Source organism: Aphelocoma coerulescens, chromosome 4A (assembly GCF_041296385.1).
Source record: "Aphelocoma coerulescens isolate FSJ_1873_10779 chromosome 4A, UR_Acoe_1.0, whole genome shotgun sequence".
Classification (NCBI taxonomy): domain Eukaryota; kingdom Metazoa; phylum Chordata; class Aves; order Passeriformes; family Corvidae; genus Aphelocoma; species Aphelocoma coerulescens.
In genome coordinates, this window is record NC_091018.1 from 21,763,203 (window position 1) to 21,782,612 (window position 19,410).

A 19,410-nucleotide genomic window follows, 5' to 3' on the forward strand; every position below is an offset into this window, starting at 1 on the left:
CGCCCTGGACCAGCGGTGTTGCGGGTGCTGGTGCCGGCTCCGATGGCGGCGGTGCTGCCGCCGGTCTACATATACAGCCCGGAGTACGTGGCCCTCTGCGACTCCCTCTGCAAAGTGCCCAAGCGGGTCAGCGCCGCGGCGGGGGCGAGGGGGCGCGGGGAGCACAGCGGTGAGGCCCGGGCGCGGAGGCGGCCGGCGCCCGGCACGGCGGCAGGAAAGGAGGAAGCGGGGGGAACGGGCGGCCCCGGCGGGAGGAGTGTGGGGTCAGAGCGGGGAGGGCCCGTCTGTGCCTTCACAGCGCCCCTGGCAGCGCGGGCTTGGACACTGAAGTGACGCTTCCCTTCCCCGGGAAGCCGTGCGCAGCTGTGCTTCTGCCCAGACTCCAGAAGGCCCCTTCACACGCCATGGGCACGGGCCGGAGCTGGGATCCGGGCAGGGAAAGCCGCTGCTGGGAGGAGTCTGAGCCACACCTCGTCTGCGAGTCCTTGGACCCCCGGTTGCTGGCTTTCTGTCTCCTGCTCTCACAGTCTTATTCTTCTCTTTAGGCCAGCATGGTGCATTCATTGATTGAAGCGTATTGCTTACTTGACCAGATGAAGTAAGTGCTCTTGTTTTCTGTGAAGGGGTGTTTTCTTCTCCACTAAGGTTTGGAAGGTGCTGAGTAACTTCAGGTTTCACACTGTCCCTGCTGGCAGCGTGATTGTAGGAGCCCCCACAGTGTGTATTTCCAGGATTTAAGGAAAATGCTTGGTTTGCTACACGGACACGATTACAGTAGTTGTGGCAGGTGTAATTCATGGTTACCCTCCTTGTCTGATGGAGCACATATACCTCTGTGCCTTCTCTACAGAGTGTGTATCACCCCCATGCTTGGGACTCTGAGCAGGGTGATGGCCTTGGTGCTGCTCCAGATCCACTGATCAGTCAGTGGTGATGCAGAGAGGGACCGTGTTGTTTTGGTGTGTTGTCATTGATGTGGGAGACTTTTTGTGAGGTCTGCGTGCTGTTTAGGAGAGAAGACCATATGAGATCTGGGGCAGAAAAGTGGGGTACCTCTTGCCTCATTTGGGTCTTGATGCTGGGGCATATGAAGGGAAAAAAAGAAAGGCTTAGCTCAGCCCTTCTTGTGAAGCATCTAATAAAATCTTTGAAACAATATGCTCCAGTTCAGCAGGGCCAGAAGGTCTTTTTAAGACTTCTTTTTCAAACAATTTTTTTTTTCTGGCAGAGTGTGCTTGGGAAATGGCTGGAGGTACCATTATGGAGCAGACCTGAAGGGGTGTTTGCCCTCGCATGGGGTCAGAAGCATCGGGGCCAGCCTGGAGCTGGGAGCTTCCTGTGTTCTTCCTGTAGCAATGGAGCTGTGCTGCATTGTCTGTGTGTGCTCCTAGTGTCCAAGTTTTTGGGAGGGCTCAGTGTGTTGCAGGATTTGCTTAGGCACACTGCAAAGCATCCAGACCCAGGAAGGTGCTGTGCACGTTGCTGGGAACAGTGACAGTCTGCGCTTTGGTGCAGGTCACAGCATGCAAGAGGTGTTGCACAGTTCCTGATCGAGGCTGAGGTCCTGCCGCAGCACTGTGCTGGGCCTGGGCATTTCTCTCAGTTAGTTCTCCTGTGTGTAATCTGAATGTTGGATCCGCTGGGGATTGCACAAACTGAGAGAACATGAAAAAAAGGGAAAAAAACTGGAAGCAAAGTGGGACGATTAATGCAGGCAGCACCTGCAGGTGTTCTTCACTGGGGTGGGCACCACAGGCAGTGCCAAGCCAGGGGCAAGGCCTGCTCCAGCTCATCTGGGTGGCTTTCTCACTTGAGTGACAGTCCAGTGCAAGGGGAAGAGGGAGTTTTGTTTGCTTTTACAACAGTAACAGCTGAAAGAAGGCTCCTAGGTTAAAGGCTAAAGCTGGCCATTCCAGCTGAACCCTAGAGCCTCTTGCCCTGATATGCTCCCTTCCTCCTCTCTGCCTAGGATAGTCAAGCCAAAAGTGGCCTCCATGGAGGAAATGGCAAGTTTCCACACAGATGCTTACCTGCAGCACCTGCAGAAGGTCAGTGAGGAGGGGGATGATGACCACCCGGAGTCTGTGGAGTATGGACTGGGTAAGGATGCACATCTTCAGCAAGAGATTAGTTGAGTGCCATGGCCAGGATGCTTTTTGCGGGAGCTGCAGTTAGAGGGGTGAGCTCTGGGGGACGCTGGGCTTGGTTTTGAAGGGAAATGTTCTTTGACAGGGTGTTGCTGAACCCCAGCAGTCATCTGACAGGGTGGCACTTTTCCTGGTGGCAGCAGAGGATACAGCTAGCTTCACACTGCTGCTCTGTGCAGCTTGGCCTGTCTCTTGCTGACCGGGGCTGGTGCCCTTTGCTGCTGCTCTGAGGCTCTGGAACAGGACGGAAGACCCTGACACTGCCCTCGGGCTGGAGCTGGGACTGGCTGCAGCCAGCCTACTGTGGGGAGGGCATGTGTGAACAGCTGCCTGCAGCTGTAGTGACTTGCTCTGCAGAGACCAGAGCAGCTGCTGTCTGTCTGGTGACTTGACTTACGTCTGGAGCGGAGGGCTCTTGCCCTCCTGGACCTGAGACAGCCTAAGCAATGCAGTGGGTGAAGCAGGTGAGACAGCTATGGGCACTGTCTTGGTCTCAGGAATGGGAGGAGTGACCCAGAACTGAAGCAGAGGTGCAGATTCTGCACCAGTTTCATGAGTGTCCCTTAGACTTTACATTCCTGAAGCTGCTCTGTATGCAGGAAGACAAGCAGCTCAGGTATCATGCTTTGTGGGCAACAGCTGTAGGGAGGCTGCTGTACGACTAGGTGAAGATCATATTATAGACCTACAGCTTACCTAGGCTTGACTCCTTTGTCGATGTCCGTTTTTAGGGAAGAGGTAAGTGACCATGCCAGGGCTTTTCTGGTCAAGTAGCCAGAGACCTGACAGTAGTTTTTTGTGAGATTGGTATGAGGGACCAGTAGATTGGGCAAGCCAGGCACACAGCTTAGAAGTTGGTTCAGGACACATTTGTTAATGAACTGAGTGCAAGAAAACATTTGGGTCATTGCTTTTTGTGGTGGGTTGATTTTTGTGGTGTGGGTGGGGATTTTTTGCCAGGTGCCCACCAAGATGCACTTTCTCTCCCCCTCAGTAGGGTGGGGGAGAAAATACAGTGGGAAAGATCATGTCAAGATAATAAGAAGGAGATGACTCTCCAGTTACTGTCACCAACAAAACAGACTATACATAGGGAAATTAATTCAATTTATTTCCAATTAATAACAGAGTAGGATAGTGAGAATTCAAGATAAAACTGAAATCGCCATCCCCCTCATCCACCTTTCTTCCCAGACTCAGCTTCACTCACAGCTCTTCTACTTTCCCCCTCAAGCAGTGTAAGGGGATGGGGGTTGTGGTCAGTTCACACGTCTCTCCTGCTCCTTCGTCCTCACTCTTGCCCTGTGTATGGGGGGGGGGTGCCCTCCCACAGGACACAGTCTTCCATGAACTTTTCCAGTGTGGGCCTTTCCTATGGGTAGCAGTTTTTCAAGAACTTCTCCAGTATGGGTCTTCCATGGGATCAGTCCTTCAGGAACAGGCTGCTCCAGCCTGGGTCAGTCCTGAGGGCTCAAACAAAAGGAATGTGCTTCCCCTGGAGGAAAGGGCCTGTTGTGTTTGACACGTGGACTCTTACCTGGACTCTTAACCTGCAGGTTACGACTGTCCAGCCACTGAAGGGATCTTTGAGTATGCGGCAGCCGTGGGAGGAGCCACCATCACTGCAGCCCAGTGCCTGCTGGACGGCAAGTGCAAGGTAGCAATTAACTGGCCTGGAGGGTGGCATCATGCAAAGAAGTAAGAAAACAATCTCTTCCCTTGTGTTTTCTCATCTGGTGTCTAAACCCTGCTTCCTAGTTCCCAGCTTCCCTGCAAACTCTTAGGGTGCAATGATCCAGTTGGAAGAGAAAGCAAGGTGTGAGGGAAGGCAGGAGATAGAAAGGAAAGAAACAGAAGCCAGGGCAGAGGCCTGAGAGGAGGCAGGTCACTGCCCAGTGCTGGTGCTGTCGCTGTCATGGGCTGCAGAGCAGGTCTGGGCCAGGTATACTTCCAGGTGTCCTGTCATTCCTTGATACATCATTATCTCAGGAAGCTCAAGTGAGAATTTTGTGGGGTCCATGGAGAAGCACAGTGGAGAGACAAACAATTGATTTCACTGCCAGTTGGGAACACAGCAGGAATGTGGCAACATGTCCAAATTGTTTTATGTGGTTTTTTGGGTTTCTTAAGAGGTTTGAAACGGTGCAGGACTGACCTTGGGTTACCCCATGGGGGGCTGTTTCCCGTGAGCTCTAACATCGGTAATGGTCTTCCAGCACAACAGGAGAGGAAGTAAAGTTCTGTCCCTAAATCCTGTGGTTCTGTAGTGGTAAAATAATTTGTTTCTGTCCCATTTTCCATGGATGTATGTTTTATTTAACTTATCCTCCCCATCTCCCAAAACGTGGGACCTCTTTGCAGTGTAGACAAGACACCACCCGTCCTAGTCCACAGCCAACTGGTGTTCGCAGTGCTGCTCTGTGTCCCTGGGGAACCTCAGGAGTTCTCATCAGCCCTGTGTCTAACCCTGGCAGCTTGTACATGCATGTGCAGATGTCTTGCTCCAGTGACTTTTCTGACCTGGCAGAGGAACTCTTCAGGTGTAACGTTGGTGTGCAAGTGCCAGCAGTAGCAATGTCTCAGGTCATTTCCTGGTGGGCACTTGGCTGAAAATGGCTTCAGATGCAGCTTGCTGTGAAAGGAGACTTGCATGTGGCAGAGCCAAGCCCTCACTTTGTGCAGAACTGATGGCTTTTGGTGAATCTCCTGTTCTCTTCTGTCTGGATTGCATGGCTTTGAAAATGCCTGTAATGAGAAAAATCTTAGCAGTGTTGCTGCTGCTGAGCTATTAGCACTTGAGTCTGTTTTAAAAAAAAGGCACTTAATACTTACTGATCCCAAAGGAGTCTTCCCAGTCCCCCCAGTAAGCTGATGTGTGATGCTTCAGGGTAGGTCCCAGCCCAGTGTGAAGGTCCAGACAGACTGACACCGAACTGCAGGTGCCTGGTGCTAGGACCTGTGTCCTAGCAAAATACATTCCTTTTGTCAAAAGCCACCTGCTATCTGGTGGTTTAGTTGCTTTCCAGGGTCCTAAAGGTAGGAATGGCCTGGGACTTTGGAAGCTCTCAGTTCAGAGGATGCTTTGGGGGTTGAGGGTAAGATGCTGAGTAAGTGCCTTTTCTCAAGCCAGCCATACCCTCCCTTCTGGCAGTGATGCTCAGAGCTTTGCTGGGTGGATTTAGGGCAGCATGAGGGAATCCCAAGTGCTGGCCCTGAGCTGCAGCTCTGGCACTGCTCTGCATTTGTTTGAACTGGTGTCCTGCTCTGCTTGGCCTTGAGTTTCAGAGATGTGTGTTACAACATGGAGAGAGTGCCCAAGACACGGCATAGTTCACTTTGCTTCCTTGTGGGCTGTGAGGGAGGGGAGAAGTACATAATCATAGTTGAGTCAGATTCTCAGGATACCTGTTAACACCTCCATTCTCAGCATCACTGTAAATGAACAGAGTCACTGGGAAACACCAGTGCTCCATGGCACTTGCAGGGAGTGAAAGCAAGTGCAGTTTTGCCACCAACAGCTTGCTCCTCACCATTCCCAGCTGTTGCTGAGCATGAGGTGTCAGGGCAAATGAGCTGAGTGCTGTGACTGGAAGTCAAGAGGCATTTCCCAGACGTGCATCCTGGATCCTGATATAATTTGTGGAAAAGGTATCTGGGCACTCCTGTTGCAAAGTAAAAAGTTTTGCCTTAAATCAGCTGTCCAGGGCAGATTTAGGAATGCATGTGGACTGGTGCTAAGTGGTGATGGGGACTTGACTTTGGAGTGAGGCTGGAGCAGGGGTCAAGAAACTTTCTTGTTCCTTTGATGCCAGCAAAGAAGCTGTCCCCTGATTATTTGTCAGGGATAAATCATTCCGTGCTACACCTGTCCTCTGTTTAGCTGCTGGGACTCTCTCCTGGCTGAGCTCAGGAGCTGTATTGTGAGGGACTGCATGTGGGACATCCCATTTGCGTTTTCCTGGGGAGAGAAAGAGGGAGTTACTTTGGGAAGAGGCTTAACCTTCATAGCCTGAGACTTTGGAACAGCAGGAGAATCCTGTGACTGCCTTGGACTTGCCTTTCACTGCCAGGACCTTCCCAGGAGCTGTGACCCAGACAGCAGGGTTGGAGTGGCTACCTGTCTGTGCCTGTCCAGAACTCAGAGGAAAATGGCCAAGGGGACTGTCCTCTTGCCTCAGAGAGAGAGTGGGTTTGAGTCGAGTGGCTCTGAAATTCTTTAAAATGTCTCAGGTGCAGAAAGCTGCCATTTTGTTTGTTCAACAGTGCAATGGTCAGAGGTATCCCCCCACAGGCCTCTCTGCAGCAGAGCCAACTGATGCTTACCCAGCTGCCAGAAAGCCCAGAGCTGAGAAGCAGTTGGCACAAGCAGTCTGTGCTTCCCAGCCATGCTTTGAGTGGTTCCTGACCCACGTCTTGGTCACTGCTGGGCCTTGGATGAATTTTCGTGCTCCACTGTGCCCCTGTGAGGTGGACACTTGCAAAGTCAGAGCAAGAATACTGGGATCACTGCTGATTGCATTGGCAATATTCAATGTCACAGACATTGTTTTCACAGGGATGAAGCTTCTGGCTTCTGTTACCTGAACGATGCTGTCTTGGGGATCCTGCGGCTGCGCCAGAGATTTGACCGTGTCCTTTATATCGATTTGGATTTGCATCATGGGGATGGTAAGGCCCAGTGAAGGCTGCAAACAATACAGCTGCACAGACTCAGTGAGGAAAGGGAAAAGTCAAGGCTTGTCTGCACAGCAGGGCTTTACTTGCTGCAACAGCCATGGCTTTGGTTCCTTTCGGTTCAGTTGAGTTGCCCCAATCCATTTCTGCCTTGTCCTGCTTTGCAGACTTGCCCTATGCTGCTCCTCAGACCTCTTTGAGGGTTTGGGCAGAAGTCTTGTACCTAAAGCAACAGATAATGTGTCCCAGTCTCCCATCCTGGCAGAGCAGTTGCTGACAGGGTTTAATTGTTTAATGGTCCAGGGCAAGAGGGAAGCAGCCAGAAGTAAATGGTGCTTTTAAAAAAAGGCTTGATGCTATAAATCTAGAGCCAGAGCTGGCCTTGCCGAAACTGCTCTCTCCTTCAGGGGCATTATTTCCACACCATTTAAGGTTTCCTGCTCTTCTAAATTTTATGGTGTGTTTCATTTTGCTCCGTTTCCTCCCTGCATTTGGTTTCTGTTAAGTTTCCTATTACTTCTTTTTTCCCTCTCCACCCCCACTATTTTAATATGTCCTTAAGGAAAAGGCACGTTGAACCACAGCAGCACTGAGAAAAAGCAAGAGAGCCCAGTAGCACTGCTTCTAATCAGAGCCAAGCTCTGGCCAAGGCAGCCCTGCTCGGATTCCTCTCCCACCTTCGCAAGCCTAGCAGCATAGGCAAGTGCTGCTGCCATGGGTACTGATGTGAAATATCGAGATCCATTCAGTACTGATTAGCATGAGACCTGCCAGATTCATTGCAGTTGTGATCTTTGCTGCAGTTGAACCCCAGTCTCTGTGCATTGAGGATGGATTTATTGAGCTACATCTGCATTTCTGCGTTTTTCCTTCTCTGCTTGATGCCCTGTGTGTATCAAGCAGCTCTGTGTGTTCAGACTCCGTCATTTATGTAAATGATGCATGAAAGCTTTTTTCCCTTTCCTAACAGGAGTTGAGGATGCCTTTAGTTTCACCTCGAAAGTCATGACTGTTTCTCTGCACAAATTTTCACCAGGATTTTTCCCAGGCAAGTTGAACACGTGAGGTTTTTGTTCATTTGGTTCACACATCACTGGCGAGGCCTCTGTAAAGGCAAGTCCCATCCCTGCCGTCCAGCCAACATGTCTTGCTGCCTCTCCTCTTGACCCAGGAGATGGAAAGAGGGGGGACTACATGTTTGGCATTTCCCCCTTTCCGGTTGTAGCTGAGCTCTGGGCAGAGCCCCTTTGATGCTGCATGGCAGAATTGGGCGAATGAGAGAACTGGGTCCCTCCACCCCGCCTTTCTTGGTGGTGGCAAGTGGACTTCTCCATAAGCATGCCAAATGTCCTGGCTCTCAGCTTGCCTCTGAGACATCTCACATGTCTCTCTCTTGCTGCTGCTCTGCTTCCCCTCCTAATTGGGGTGTTTCTGTTGTGCAGGCACCGGTGATGTGACAGATGTTGGCCTGGGAAAAGGTCGCTATTACAGTGTGAACGTGCCCATTCAAGATGGCATTCAGGATGAGAAATATTACCAGATCTGTGAATCGTAAGCCCTCTTGCTCTGATACAACTGACTCAGATGGGATTTCAGAGAATAAGATACTACACAGCTTACTATTTTTACTTACAGTCCTTTCTTAAGGCTTGTCCCTTCCCCTATCCCAGCTTTTGATTACAATGAACATGGATTCTAAGTTCTCAGAGGTCTTGTCTGAATCCTTAAGCAAACTGAATATACAGAGACATTTGTGGGTGGCTGGAGGGGTCTCTGCCACAAGTCAGCCTATCTCCTTAGATACACCTCCACAGGTGTGTATCTAAGGAGAGACTGAGAAGGGACAAGTATTTTTAGCTGTGGACTTAGGGCTAGATGTTTTTTCTTCAGATAAGTGCTCTGAATTCTGACTGTGGGACATATGCTTGGGGCTTAGCTGAAAGCGTTTTCCTAGCACCTTCTGTCTGTGCTGGAAGAATGAAATGCTGCAGGCTGAATGTCTGATGGTGACAGAACTGCCTCCTGGCAGTCCCTTCTGTCACTCAGCTGATGGTGGACCTCACAAGCTGTTGCCCATGTCAAAACTGGGCTGCGAGGCTTGTTCTTTTCCAGGGGAGAGGAGTCTCAGCGTAGGAGCTGCAGGATGTGGTAGCACATCCACCTCTGACACTTGAGGGCTGAAACCTCTCTAAACTTGTAGGTCAGTAGGGCAGTCATGCAAGGGCCATGCCTCCTGCTGGCTTGTTGGTGCTTGCTACTACTGGGGCAGAGCAGCCCTCTTTGTGCCAGAGGACATGCTTTTGAAAGGCAGCTCTAGGGGCTGAGACAGGTCAGGAACCCACTCAGGAGGAGCCTGCTGCATGCATTCACAGCTGAAGGACATAATAACCTACCATAGATTGCAAGTTGTACATAGCTAAAGCTTCTGCAAAGAGACTTTGAGGTATCTTTTGAGTTCTGTCCAGGCTGGGAGGCAGTCACAGGCATGACTGTGGATGTCTCAGCCAGCTGTTGTTTGAGGGTGATTGTCTGTAGTTCCCAAAACCACGGTGAGCTTGAAGCATGAAGCTTTGTCCAATGCAGGTTTTTGCAGGCTGACTACACCCTGCACAGAGCTTTTCCTCATAGTTTTGCTTCAAGTGCCACATACGAGAGAGGAGAGTGAGAGCCTAGCCAGAGCCTTCCTCTGTTTCTCCTGTCCTCTCCTCTCCTGTCCTGATGAGAGGTGTCTGAGAGGTCAGGATTGTTGTTTTGCCAGACCCTGATTTCCACCATGACTTTCATGGGGCAGAAAAGCCTTTGGCTTGTCCTGCAGCCAAAAGGCAGCCAGTGTAAATGTGGAGTTTGATACTACCACTAAACTGGTGAGGACTAGATCCTCCTCTGCTATGTTACCAGTGGTGCTTTTACCTTCATCAGCCTTCTGATAAGTGCTCTGAGAGCTAAACTTGCTGTGGAGGTAGAAGGCTACCTGGGAGCAGCGGCAGTGTAACTAGTATGAGTTAGGTGGAAGCAGAGAATGCAGAAACCCTGAGAGGCATTGGTGGATCTGAGGGACCAGGGCTGTGCCATCAGCATTCCTCTGAGCCGTGCTGGCATTAACTGGACTGCTCCTCCTCTCCCCAGAGTGCTGAAGGAGGTGTATGCTGCCTTCAACCCTGATGCAGTTGTGCTGCAGCTGGGGGCGGACACCATTGCTGGAGACCCCATGTGCTCTTTCAACATGACACCTGAGGGAGTGGGCAAGTGCCTCAAGTATGTCCTGCAGTGGCAGCTAGCAACTCTTGTCCTGGGAGGAGGTGAGTGCATCCTGCTGTTCTCAGAGAAACACATTTGTCCTCCTGTGACCCTGCCTCGAGGGCCTGCCTGCCCTTGGGCTCAGCACTGGCAAGGGTTTAGCAGGGACACTGCTGGGCAGTGTCAGGAGGACACACTGTGGCACAGTACTGTTTCCTCACACCTGAAATCCTTGATACTGGCAGGTGCAAGTCTCAATCCTGACTCGGATCTTGAGTTAAAAGCTGCATGGCTCCTCTGGAGGAGGGGCCAACAAACTGACCCTGACTTCTCAGTGACACCTCTGATTCCTATCTCTGCTGATCAGCCCTTTTTGGTGCCTCTCTTTAAAAATGAGCACTACGTTCCCAAACCTACCTTGGGCACCTGATGATGAATGGTTTCATTAATATTCAGGCAGGGGCTTGGGACAAGGCCTGGCTGCCTGCAAGGTACAGCAGGGCTCTGATACCCAGTGAAAGCTAAGCTGGACTTATCTCTGCTGTGCTGCCTAACCAGCTGCTTATCCAGTGGAGACAGCACAGGACAGGTTTTATGTTAACAGAGCATTTCAGAGCAACAAAAGCCACCGTGTGCCAGGGAAAGCCCCTGAGCTCCATGACTGGAACTGGATCAGCTCTAGCTGTTGTCCTTTTTGAGATGGGGGAGATCAGGTATAGCATATTAAGGCTAAAATTTGATGTGCCTGACGCCCTTTGTTTTGGAATGGTTATGAGTGTTCAGTCCTGCTGAAAACTTCTGTTAAAAAATGAGGATCAACTATGTGTCACTTGTGAAAATACCAAAGGAGTGTCCCACCGCTGCAGCATGTGGAAGCATTTGAAGTGGAAATTGGGGGAGAAGTAAAAAAAGCAGGGAAAAAAACCCCCAACAACCAATGCAAACAGAAGGGAATGTTGAAAAATATGGTCTCTCTGTCTTGTCGAAGTGCTTTTCTCCCTTTACCATTCTAGTCATCTTTTCTGGAAAAAAACTTACCCAAGTCTCTTGCAGGGATGCTTTCAGCTAAGGTTTCTCCTTGTGGGCTCATGTTCCGTTACCATGGAGGTAACCATTTCCTACTGACTGTGAAATCTCATTTCCCTGTAAAGCAGTTGCAGGTGGTACTGATGAGTTTCACATTTGTCCTCTCAAGCATGACAGTGCTGAAGAGCTCACCAGCCTACGGCTGGGCATGTGTATTTTGCTTTCTAGGTCAAAGGCTGGTATTAAAAAGCAGGAAGCCCTCATTTCTGCTGCGGCCCTTGCACTTCTCTCCCTGCTACTTGTGAACGGCTCTCCTTGTTGCCAGGAGAGAGTGCAGCGCATGGGGCTGGGAGCTCATCCTGGGTCTGAGATGGTGGCTGGAGGACTGGCCTCTGCCACACTGGATTTAACTGGGGTTCAGTTTTAGAAGTCTGCTCTTGCATACACTGTCATTCAGGCCTGGCCTTGTGTAGCCAGCAGGTGCAAAATGCAGATTTTGGGCATGGCTTGAGTAGATGAACTAAGCTTAATTCTTGTAACCTGCACACAGTGGCTCCATGATTTGTTCCTTCCACTTAAATCTCCTTTTCTCTTTTCCCTTTCCCCGCTCTTCCTCCTCAAAATCCCAATTCTTGCTGGAAACAGGAGGTTACAACCTTGCCAACACAGCTCGCTGCTGGACATACTTGACTGGGGTCATCCTTGGGAGAACACTGTCCTCTGAGATCCCTGATCACGAGGTAATGGTTTGAAAAACCTTCCCTTCTCCTTGCAGAAGAGACAGTTGTTCTGCTTAATCCACACAGCATCCTTGCCACTCAGTCCTGTTTTATGGAGACACTTAGTAACAATACTGCCCTGACCTAGCAGTATGGTGGGTGCGTGTGCCCAAAAACAGAGGCTGTCTGCAGATTTCTGCGAGAGGTCTCACGTGCCAATAAACTCCAATCTCAGATAATTACAGAGAGGGTGAGCAGAGGGAGTCACCGGTTTGCTCAAAGAGCTCTTTAGGATGTGCCTTTTGCCTTTCTCAGGGCTTTAAATTTTTGCCCTACTTTCATCTATCTACACAAAGGACCAGGTGCAGCTTTGAAGCTTTGGCCATAGGGCCTGGTACTGTCTTTGTGCCCATGCTGGTGTTTTTCAAGTCTTGAGTGGAGCTGGACAGCTTCTTGGAGGGACATAATCTAGACCGAATTTGTGTGGAATAACTATGGGCTGGAATCATCGAATAACTGAAGGGTTTGCGTTGGAAGGGACCTTAAAGGCCATCTAGTTCCGCTTCCCAGCCATGGGCAGGGACACCTCCCACTAGACCAGGTTGCTCCAAGCCCTTTGCAGCCTGGCCTTGAACACTGCCATGTTTATAATAGGTCTCAAACCACAGATCAGTATTACCAACCCTACACAAACAAACCTGCACATGCAGAGTAATTCAAGCCTACAGCAGCTACAGAGGAGAATTCAGGTTTTACCTATGTCTAAGGATCTGATGGATCAGTATACATAAGGAAGTAAAGTTTTTGTGTGGATTGAGGCTGGAAATTCATCATTATAGAAATCTGTGATTAGAGATGCAAGATGCTTTTTGAGAGACTTCATGCTTAAATATGGTCCTTTAACCAGATTTTTGCAGAAACAGATTATAAACAAGACTGGTATGTGTGGGAAGTGAAAAGGGTGGGTCCTCTGTAGGAATTAACCTGCAGAAGGTGGTTAGGTTTGTTGTTGCTCCAGAAACTTTCTCATGAAAACTATACATGAAAAAACCCCAGCTTGTAGATATCAAAACTCTCCTTTCAAAGTAAACTGGAAACCAGTCCAGGAATGTTCCCTTTTGTTTATGCTCATTGCCCTTGTTATCATTTCATAAACTGGTATCACACAGTACAGCAACAAAGCAATCCTGATCCCTCTCCCTGCTCTGAAAAATATCATCACAAAGAATACATATATGCTCACGCATACGTATTACACCCACATGAACAGACCAAGCAACATTTTGGCCAGTGGCTCTGTACCTAATACCAGCAAATGCTTAGATCCAATTCGTTTCCAACCCACTCTGGGCACATCTGTTGTTATCTCAACCCTTTGTGCCCCATACTGGGCACCAATTAAGGTTGTCTTAGGAATGGTATTCTCCAATTTAGTACTCCTGTTAAAAGCATGCACTGCTCCCCCTCCCCCCTCCAACTGGAGGTACAAAGGGTAAATATCATGGTTTAAATAAGAACTATTTCCTGGAAACAGCAGTGACATAAGAAACAGAACAGTAATAGCAACAGCAACAATAGTAATGATAGAGGGAACAAGAAAAGAAACAACTCACAGAGAAACACCCCTACCCCCCTGACAACTGACAACACTGCACAGCTCCCTCTGCCATGTTGTTTCAGCTGGAAGGAATCCCTTCTGTCCGGAAGAGAGTCCCTTTCCCCTGCCCTCAGCAATGACATGAGGCGGTGTAGAATAACCTCTGTGTCCTGGCCATGCCCCCTCCCAGCTACTGCAAAAACTGACCCTGTCCTGGCCAGAATCATGACACAACTGCTGGCAATAACCTGTGATTCTGCGTTAGCACATTGACCCCATGTGCTGCAGATTTCCTGTACGCTATCTGAGCACTTAGCCAGGAGAGACACAGTATCCTCGCAGCACACTGATTTTGCTCTCCCAGCTGTTTCACAGTCATGTCAATGCAGCATTCAGCAAGGTAGGAGGTGAATGGTAGAATATATGATTGGCAGCAGTCAAAATTTAATAATAAAAAAATCCCATTTGCAGGTAACCATGTGTAAAATGAATGTCAATAGCTTTCCCAAATAAAGCATTGGGATAGACATTTGACTGCCCCACTGGGCTTTGCTTCCCATCCCTTGAATTAGGAAGCTGTTGAAAACTCCAGGTGGACACAGACACTGCTGAAGTACTGCCTTGATGTAGTAAAGCTACATGTGGCCCTTAGATGGAGAAATGGTTTTTTGCCTTTTTACAGGTACCTATGGGGAGCCCTCCTTCTAGCCTCAGCCTTCAGAGACCTCTCTGCTGACTCTCCTCTCCTCTTCCCTGCAGTTCTTCACAGAGTACGGTCCTGATTACGTGCTGGAGATCACACCAAGCTGCAGACCAGACCGCAATGAGCCACAGAGAATTCAAGAAATTTTGAGCTCTATCAAAGGTGCGTTGTCCAAGCCAACACTCCTGCTTCAGGCTTACAGGTGTTTTTAGAGGGGGCTTCAGAAGAGCTCATTGGAGTCTTTCTCACTGACTGGAAAGATGAACCACATTCACTTGGCTGCTCGTTAGTGCACAGTGTCATTTGCCTCCCACATCCCTTGGGATTTTCAGGGTTGGTGGTACAGAGTTGTGGGTCCCTGTAGCAAAAGTTGCCATTGCCTTTCCTCTGGCTGGGCAGGGGAGCATGGGGCCTTGTCCTTACTGGAATCATAGAACAGCCCAAGTTCTAAGGGACTTCGACGATTATCTGGTCCAAGCTTTCTTGGGAAAGGGAGCATAGACAAAGATTATCTATCAACCTGTCCAGTCACATCCTGAAACTTCTGACAGTGGGGCCTCTACCACATCCCTGGGGAGTTTCCTCCAGTAATTGATTGTTCTCACTGTAAAAAAATACTTAAGGTGAAACCTCTCCTGGTGTAACTCACACCTGTTGTCCCTTGTCCTCTCCATGTGGTTCCTTGTGAAGAGAGAGCCTCTGTCCTCTGAAGCCTACAGAGTAGGCTTCAAGTACTAGACTACTGTGATGAGGTCCCTCCTAAGCCTTCTCTTCTGCAGGGAGAGTCTTTCCTCATTGGGCAGGTTCTCCAGCATCTGATCACCTTTGTGGTCCTCCTTTGGACCCTCTCTGCTCTGTCCATGTCTTTTGTGATTTGTGGGGATCAGAACTGGACATGGTACTCATCGTTCGTCAGCCGTTTGTCAGCCTGGAATGAGATGATCCTGTTTCTCTTAGTAATGCTCTTACAGATGCTGCACAGGATCCAGTTTGCTTCATTGCTGCAGCAGCACACTGCTAGATCACATTCAGCTTGCTGCCTATCATGACCCTCACATCCATTTCCGCAAGGCTGCTTCCCAGTCACACAGATCCCAGCCTGAACTGGGCACCTTCTCCCCCAAGTGCAGGACCTTGCTTTTGTCTTTGTTAAACTTAAGACTGTTCTTCTTAGCCCAGTCTTCCAGCCTGTCCAGCTCTCTAAGATGGCTCTCCCTTCTGATGTGTTTATCTCAGCACCCAGTTTGGTGCTGTGGTTGCTTTCAGTCTCATTATACAGGTCATTTATTATGTTGAGCAATGTGGGACCCAGTATCCGTCCCTGGGGGACACCACTAGAGACAGGCTGCAAGACCATGTAAAAACCATTGATCACCACCCTATGTGAGCTCCCTGTGAGTCAGCTCCCTCCCTATCCCCTTTGCAAACCACCCATTCAATCTGTGTCTTTCCAGTTAGTCCAGGAGGAGACTGTGGGAAATAGCTATCTGGAACTGGGACAGGTCTCCAGCAGGCAGGACTCGAAGGTCTTCAAGTCCAGGACAGGCAGCTGGCTGAGCTCTGCCAGCTCCAGCTGATCTCATTCTATGCCCTTGCCCATCTGTCTTGTCCCTGTCTGCCAGAGGGGCTGAGAACAGCAAGATGGGGCTTGGCAGCCCTTTTCCATCTGCGTGTGTTGCAGTGTGCTGGTGTTAGAAGTAGGGTAGGAAGTGCAATGGCCATGGGTGCCTTTGGGTGTCCTCTCCCAAGCACAGACCAATCCTAGGGAGGATCCTTGGGGACCTGTCCAAGAGGGTAGGAGGAACAGCATCACTCCAGAGGTGGAAGGGAGGGCTGTGCACTCCTGTCTGTGAATCCAGCCTGAAAGAAGGATGAGGCACCAGGGAGTTAGCACGTGTCTCGGATGCTGGTCCACGAATCCCAAACCAGCATTCAGCATAGTGAAAGCAGTGGCAGGGTCCCCCTGTGGTAATTTCCAAAGCCTGGCTTGGACAAGGGCAGCAGCCTCTGCAAAGGGAGCAAGGGGTCAGCAGGAACTGAGATCTGTGCTGAAGCTGGAATTCCATGTTGTGGCCTAGTCCATCATGCATGGGGGTGGCACCCCTTGCCAGGTCACTCCATCTGGCTAAAATATCAGTGGAAATACCCTTTTCTGCTTCCTTTCATTTGCAGGGAATCTGAAGCACGTTGTTTAGCAGAAAAGGAAGGCTCGGGCAAGAGCATTTCCTATGGGGAAGACAGCATATTAATGTGAACAACTGGTGAAATTTGTGGCTGCAGGGAAAATTTGGAAGAAATTACTGTTGGTTGGTTGGTTAATTTTTTTTCTCTTTAAAGAAGAAAAGCTGCTGCATGCCACAAGCACTGTGGCTCTCCCCAGGCAGGAGTATGGGCCCTCCAGCCACAGCCTTCCAGTGCTGGCAGAGCCTTCCTTGCTCCTTTCTCTTTCCTTTTTTAACACCACAGTTTGTTCACACAATTGGTTTTAAATGTTTTTTAAGAGAGGGGCTGCTCAGAGCTGTGAGCCCTCCCCAGCTGGACCCCAGTGCTGCATTACCTTCCTGGTAGGGGCACAGCCTCAGAGCTGCCCACTCAGAAGTAGAGCCTGAGAGCTACCCTGAGGCATACAGGTTGTGTCTCTTACCCACAGAAAAGCCATTGTGTTTTTAACTGGGAGTTCTTAAAAAATAAAATGTTTTAAATACTCCTCCAGCCCTTTCCTTTCTTTTTCCACCCACCCTGCCTTGCCAGTGCTCTTTTCCACAGCACCCCCCACTGCAGAGCCATGTGTGAGCTCCTGAAATCCTGCGCAGATGGGCCAGAACCTGGGGAGCCTCTTAGGAGTGTTGAGGGAGATGCAGGGCATTGTGGCAGCTCTTGTCCTGGGAAATCTTGGATGAACTTCCAGATGCTCTGGTGCCCCATGAGAGCTGCCACGAGGTGTCTCAGCAAGGGAACAGGTATACAGGTATCTGGGGCAGATCTCTCCCAGTGCCATGGGCCACGGAGCCTGGCCTCTGCTGCCCTTGTCCCCTTATTCTCCTGGCCCATGGACTTTTTATTGTGCTGGGTTTTTTAAAGATGTCCAGTCACTGTGGGAAAGCATATTTCCTGTGGCTTTAATTAGATTATGCTGGAAGAAACAGCAAGACAAAGGGGTTCCCAGCCTGGCCTTGGCTTTGTTTGTCTCTCTTGTTTTTCACTGCCAATTGAAACAACAGGAAATCTGGCGTGGAGATAGTTCAACAGGATGTGGCTCCCATGACTCCTGACCCATTGCCAGCTTTAATGTACCCCTGGTGCCTGGTGTGGTGTGGTGTGACCAGTCTTGTGTGCTGACCGCTGGCAGGAGGCTGGTGCTGCCACTGCCACAGCAAAGGATCCCAGTGCCTGGGGGAGGTGTCAGGCTTGGGGACTTTCCATCCATGGAAAAAGTGAGGAATGAGAGAGCAGAGAAGCTGCTGCCTCTGACCTACCTCAGGGCCCCATGTGCTCTGTCCCCCCACCAGGCAGACTGCCCTGTGAGCTGTGGGAGCTGTTTCAGGAACACAGCTGGGAAAATAAACAATAGGAAACCCCACAAGTGTCAAGTGTTGTGGCTTTAGGTGAGGTGCCTCTTGGGTGGAAATCCCCGCATCCCCCAGCCAGAGTGGGATGCCCCCCTTGCCGCCTAGGCAAGCACGGGGGTAGCCGGGGCGCCACTCCAGTTCCCTCCCCGTCTGGGTACCTCGCCGGACCCCACCCGCCCGGGCCAGCCCACGCCCCTCTGACCGCTGCCGTGTCCCCGTAGACGCCGGAGATGAGCTGTTTACAGTCCCCTCGCCAGGACACGAAGGACCTCATGGTGATTGCGATCCTGCGCTACCCCTTCGGGGCCGGAGAGATGCCGGCGGTGGGGACTCCGCCCGCTCCCCGCCCCTGTGGCCCCGCAGCGGGTCCCAATCTCCTGGCCAGCTTGCGCCTGTAGAAGCTCCACGTCCAGAACCGCGCCGCGGGGAGACCCCGGAGCCCGGCTCGCCACTCGCCTGGGGCTTGGGGACGCAGCCGCGGGGCGCAGGGAGCCGCCCCCTCCAGGCCGCCGGCCCCAGCCTCATCGACTCGGATCCGGTGACAAGGTGTTCAGGGCACTGGTGGTGGAGCTTGGCCTCGACAGGGCAGACGACCTGTCGGAGCCCTGGCTCGGTCACCACGAGTTGGACTCCCCGAGGGCCCTGCCGGCCGGCTACTGAGGCTGGAGAGCGGCTGGGGCGCGGCTGGGGCGGGGGGCTCCTACCTCACCCCACCGGGGAGTGGCGTCCCGGCTGCCCCAGATAGCGGCGCTGCGGGCGCAGGAAACGCTCGGAACCCGGCCGAGTGTGGGGAGGGGCGGGAGGAGGAGCTGGGACAGCGCTGCCTGCCCTAAAACCGGCAGGCGTCGCGGTGGGGCCGGCGGGCGGAGGTCTCAAGCTGCGGTGTAGTAAAATCTGGAGGGACCGTTGTTCCGTCGGCTGTGCTCCTTTCCTTGTTCCTTTCGGCGAAGGACATTGTGTGAAGCGGCTCTGGGTGGAAGGCGGGTCGGCGCCCAGCAGCTCCAGTGCGTCCTCTCGGCTTACGGTGTATCCCATCCTCGTGTTGAAAATTATATAACTTTCCTAGTAACTTTTTAAACTAAAATTTATAATGAATTGTTTTAATCAATCATAAACAGTGTAATTTGCCACCGTAGCCGAGCACTTAACAAGGCTTGTCATAAGCTGCTATTGTGGGAACACAGGTCGGGAAAATTACTGAAACTTTCAAATTTTGTTAAACCAACCTTGATATGCTTCATTGGACTAAGCCTGGGAGAGATATATTGCTGCACGGAATGCAGAATTTATCGACTGGAAGGACATTTTGCAGAACCCAGGGATAAAGAAGAAACGAACAAAGACAATTCAGCAATTGTCTTATCTCGGAAAAGGATAATAAGATAATAACAAGACTGAAAATGTAGACTAACTAGCATGAGAAGCAAGAAATCAATAACTAATAGAAGATTAAAAATTAACAAACAAGTTAATGAAGAGACTGATGTACTTTATAGCCAATGAACATTAATTTCTTTGCTAAAGTGTTAAAATAGTGAAAAGTTTTGAAAGTGTGCATGTATCATAGGTGGAGCTCCCCCTATGCACCCAGCACTGTGAATAAAGTAATGCTGCTCTCTAATCTAAAAACAGAGAGTTTCATTTGTCCCGGCATTTTCGGTGACAGTGTCACCCTCGGGAATGGGACCTCTGTCCCAGCCACACCCTGCTGCGGGAGCGCTGCCGTGGGGATGTGCTA

At 50.6% G+C, this 19,410-nt stretch overlaps 1 protein-coding gene across 2 annotated transcripts; it reads left to right on the forward strand.

Annotated features, from left to right (window-relative positions):
- HDAC8 (histone deacetylase 8) lies at positions 1-19,301 on the forward strand. Of its 2 annotated transcripts, none has more exons than XM_069015840.1 (11): positions 1-126; positions 546-598; positions 1,970-2,100; positions 3,704-3,845; positions 6,703-6,815; positions 7,792-7,869; positions 8,264-8,372; positions 9,948-10,120; positions 11,730-11,824; positions 14,160-14,265; positions 16,276-19,301. In XM_069015840.1, exons 1-11 carry the CDS (start codon positions 43-45, stop codon positions 16,296-16,298), a joined length of 1,107 nt encoding a protein of 368 aa, XP_068871941.1. In that variant the 5' UTR covers positions 1-42; the 3' UTR covers positions 16,299-19,301. The 2 variants fall into 2 exon arrangements, with proteins under 2 accessions (XP_068871941.1, XP_068871942.1); XM_069015841.1 differs by having other exon boundaries at positions 3-83.
- Positions 19,302-19,410: the final 109 nt, after the last annotated feature.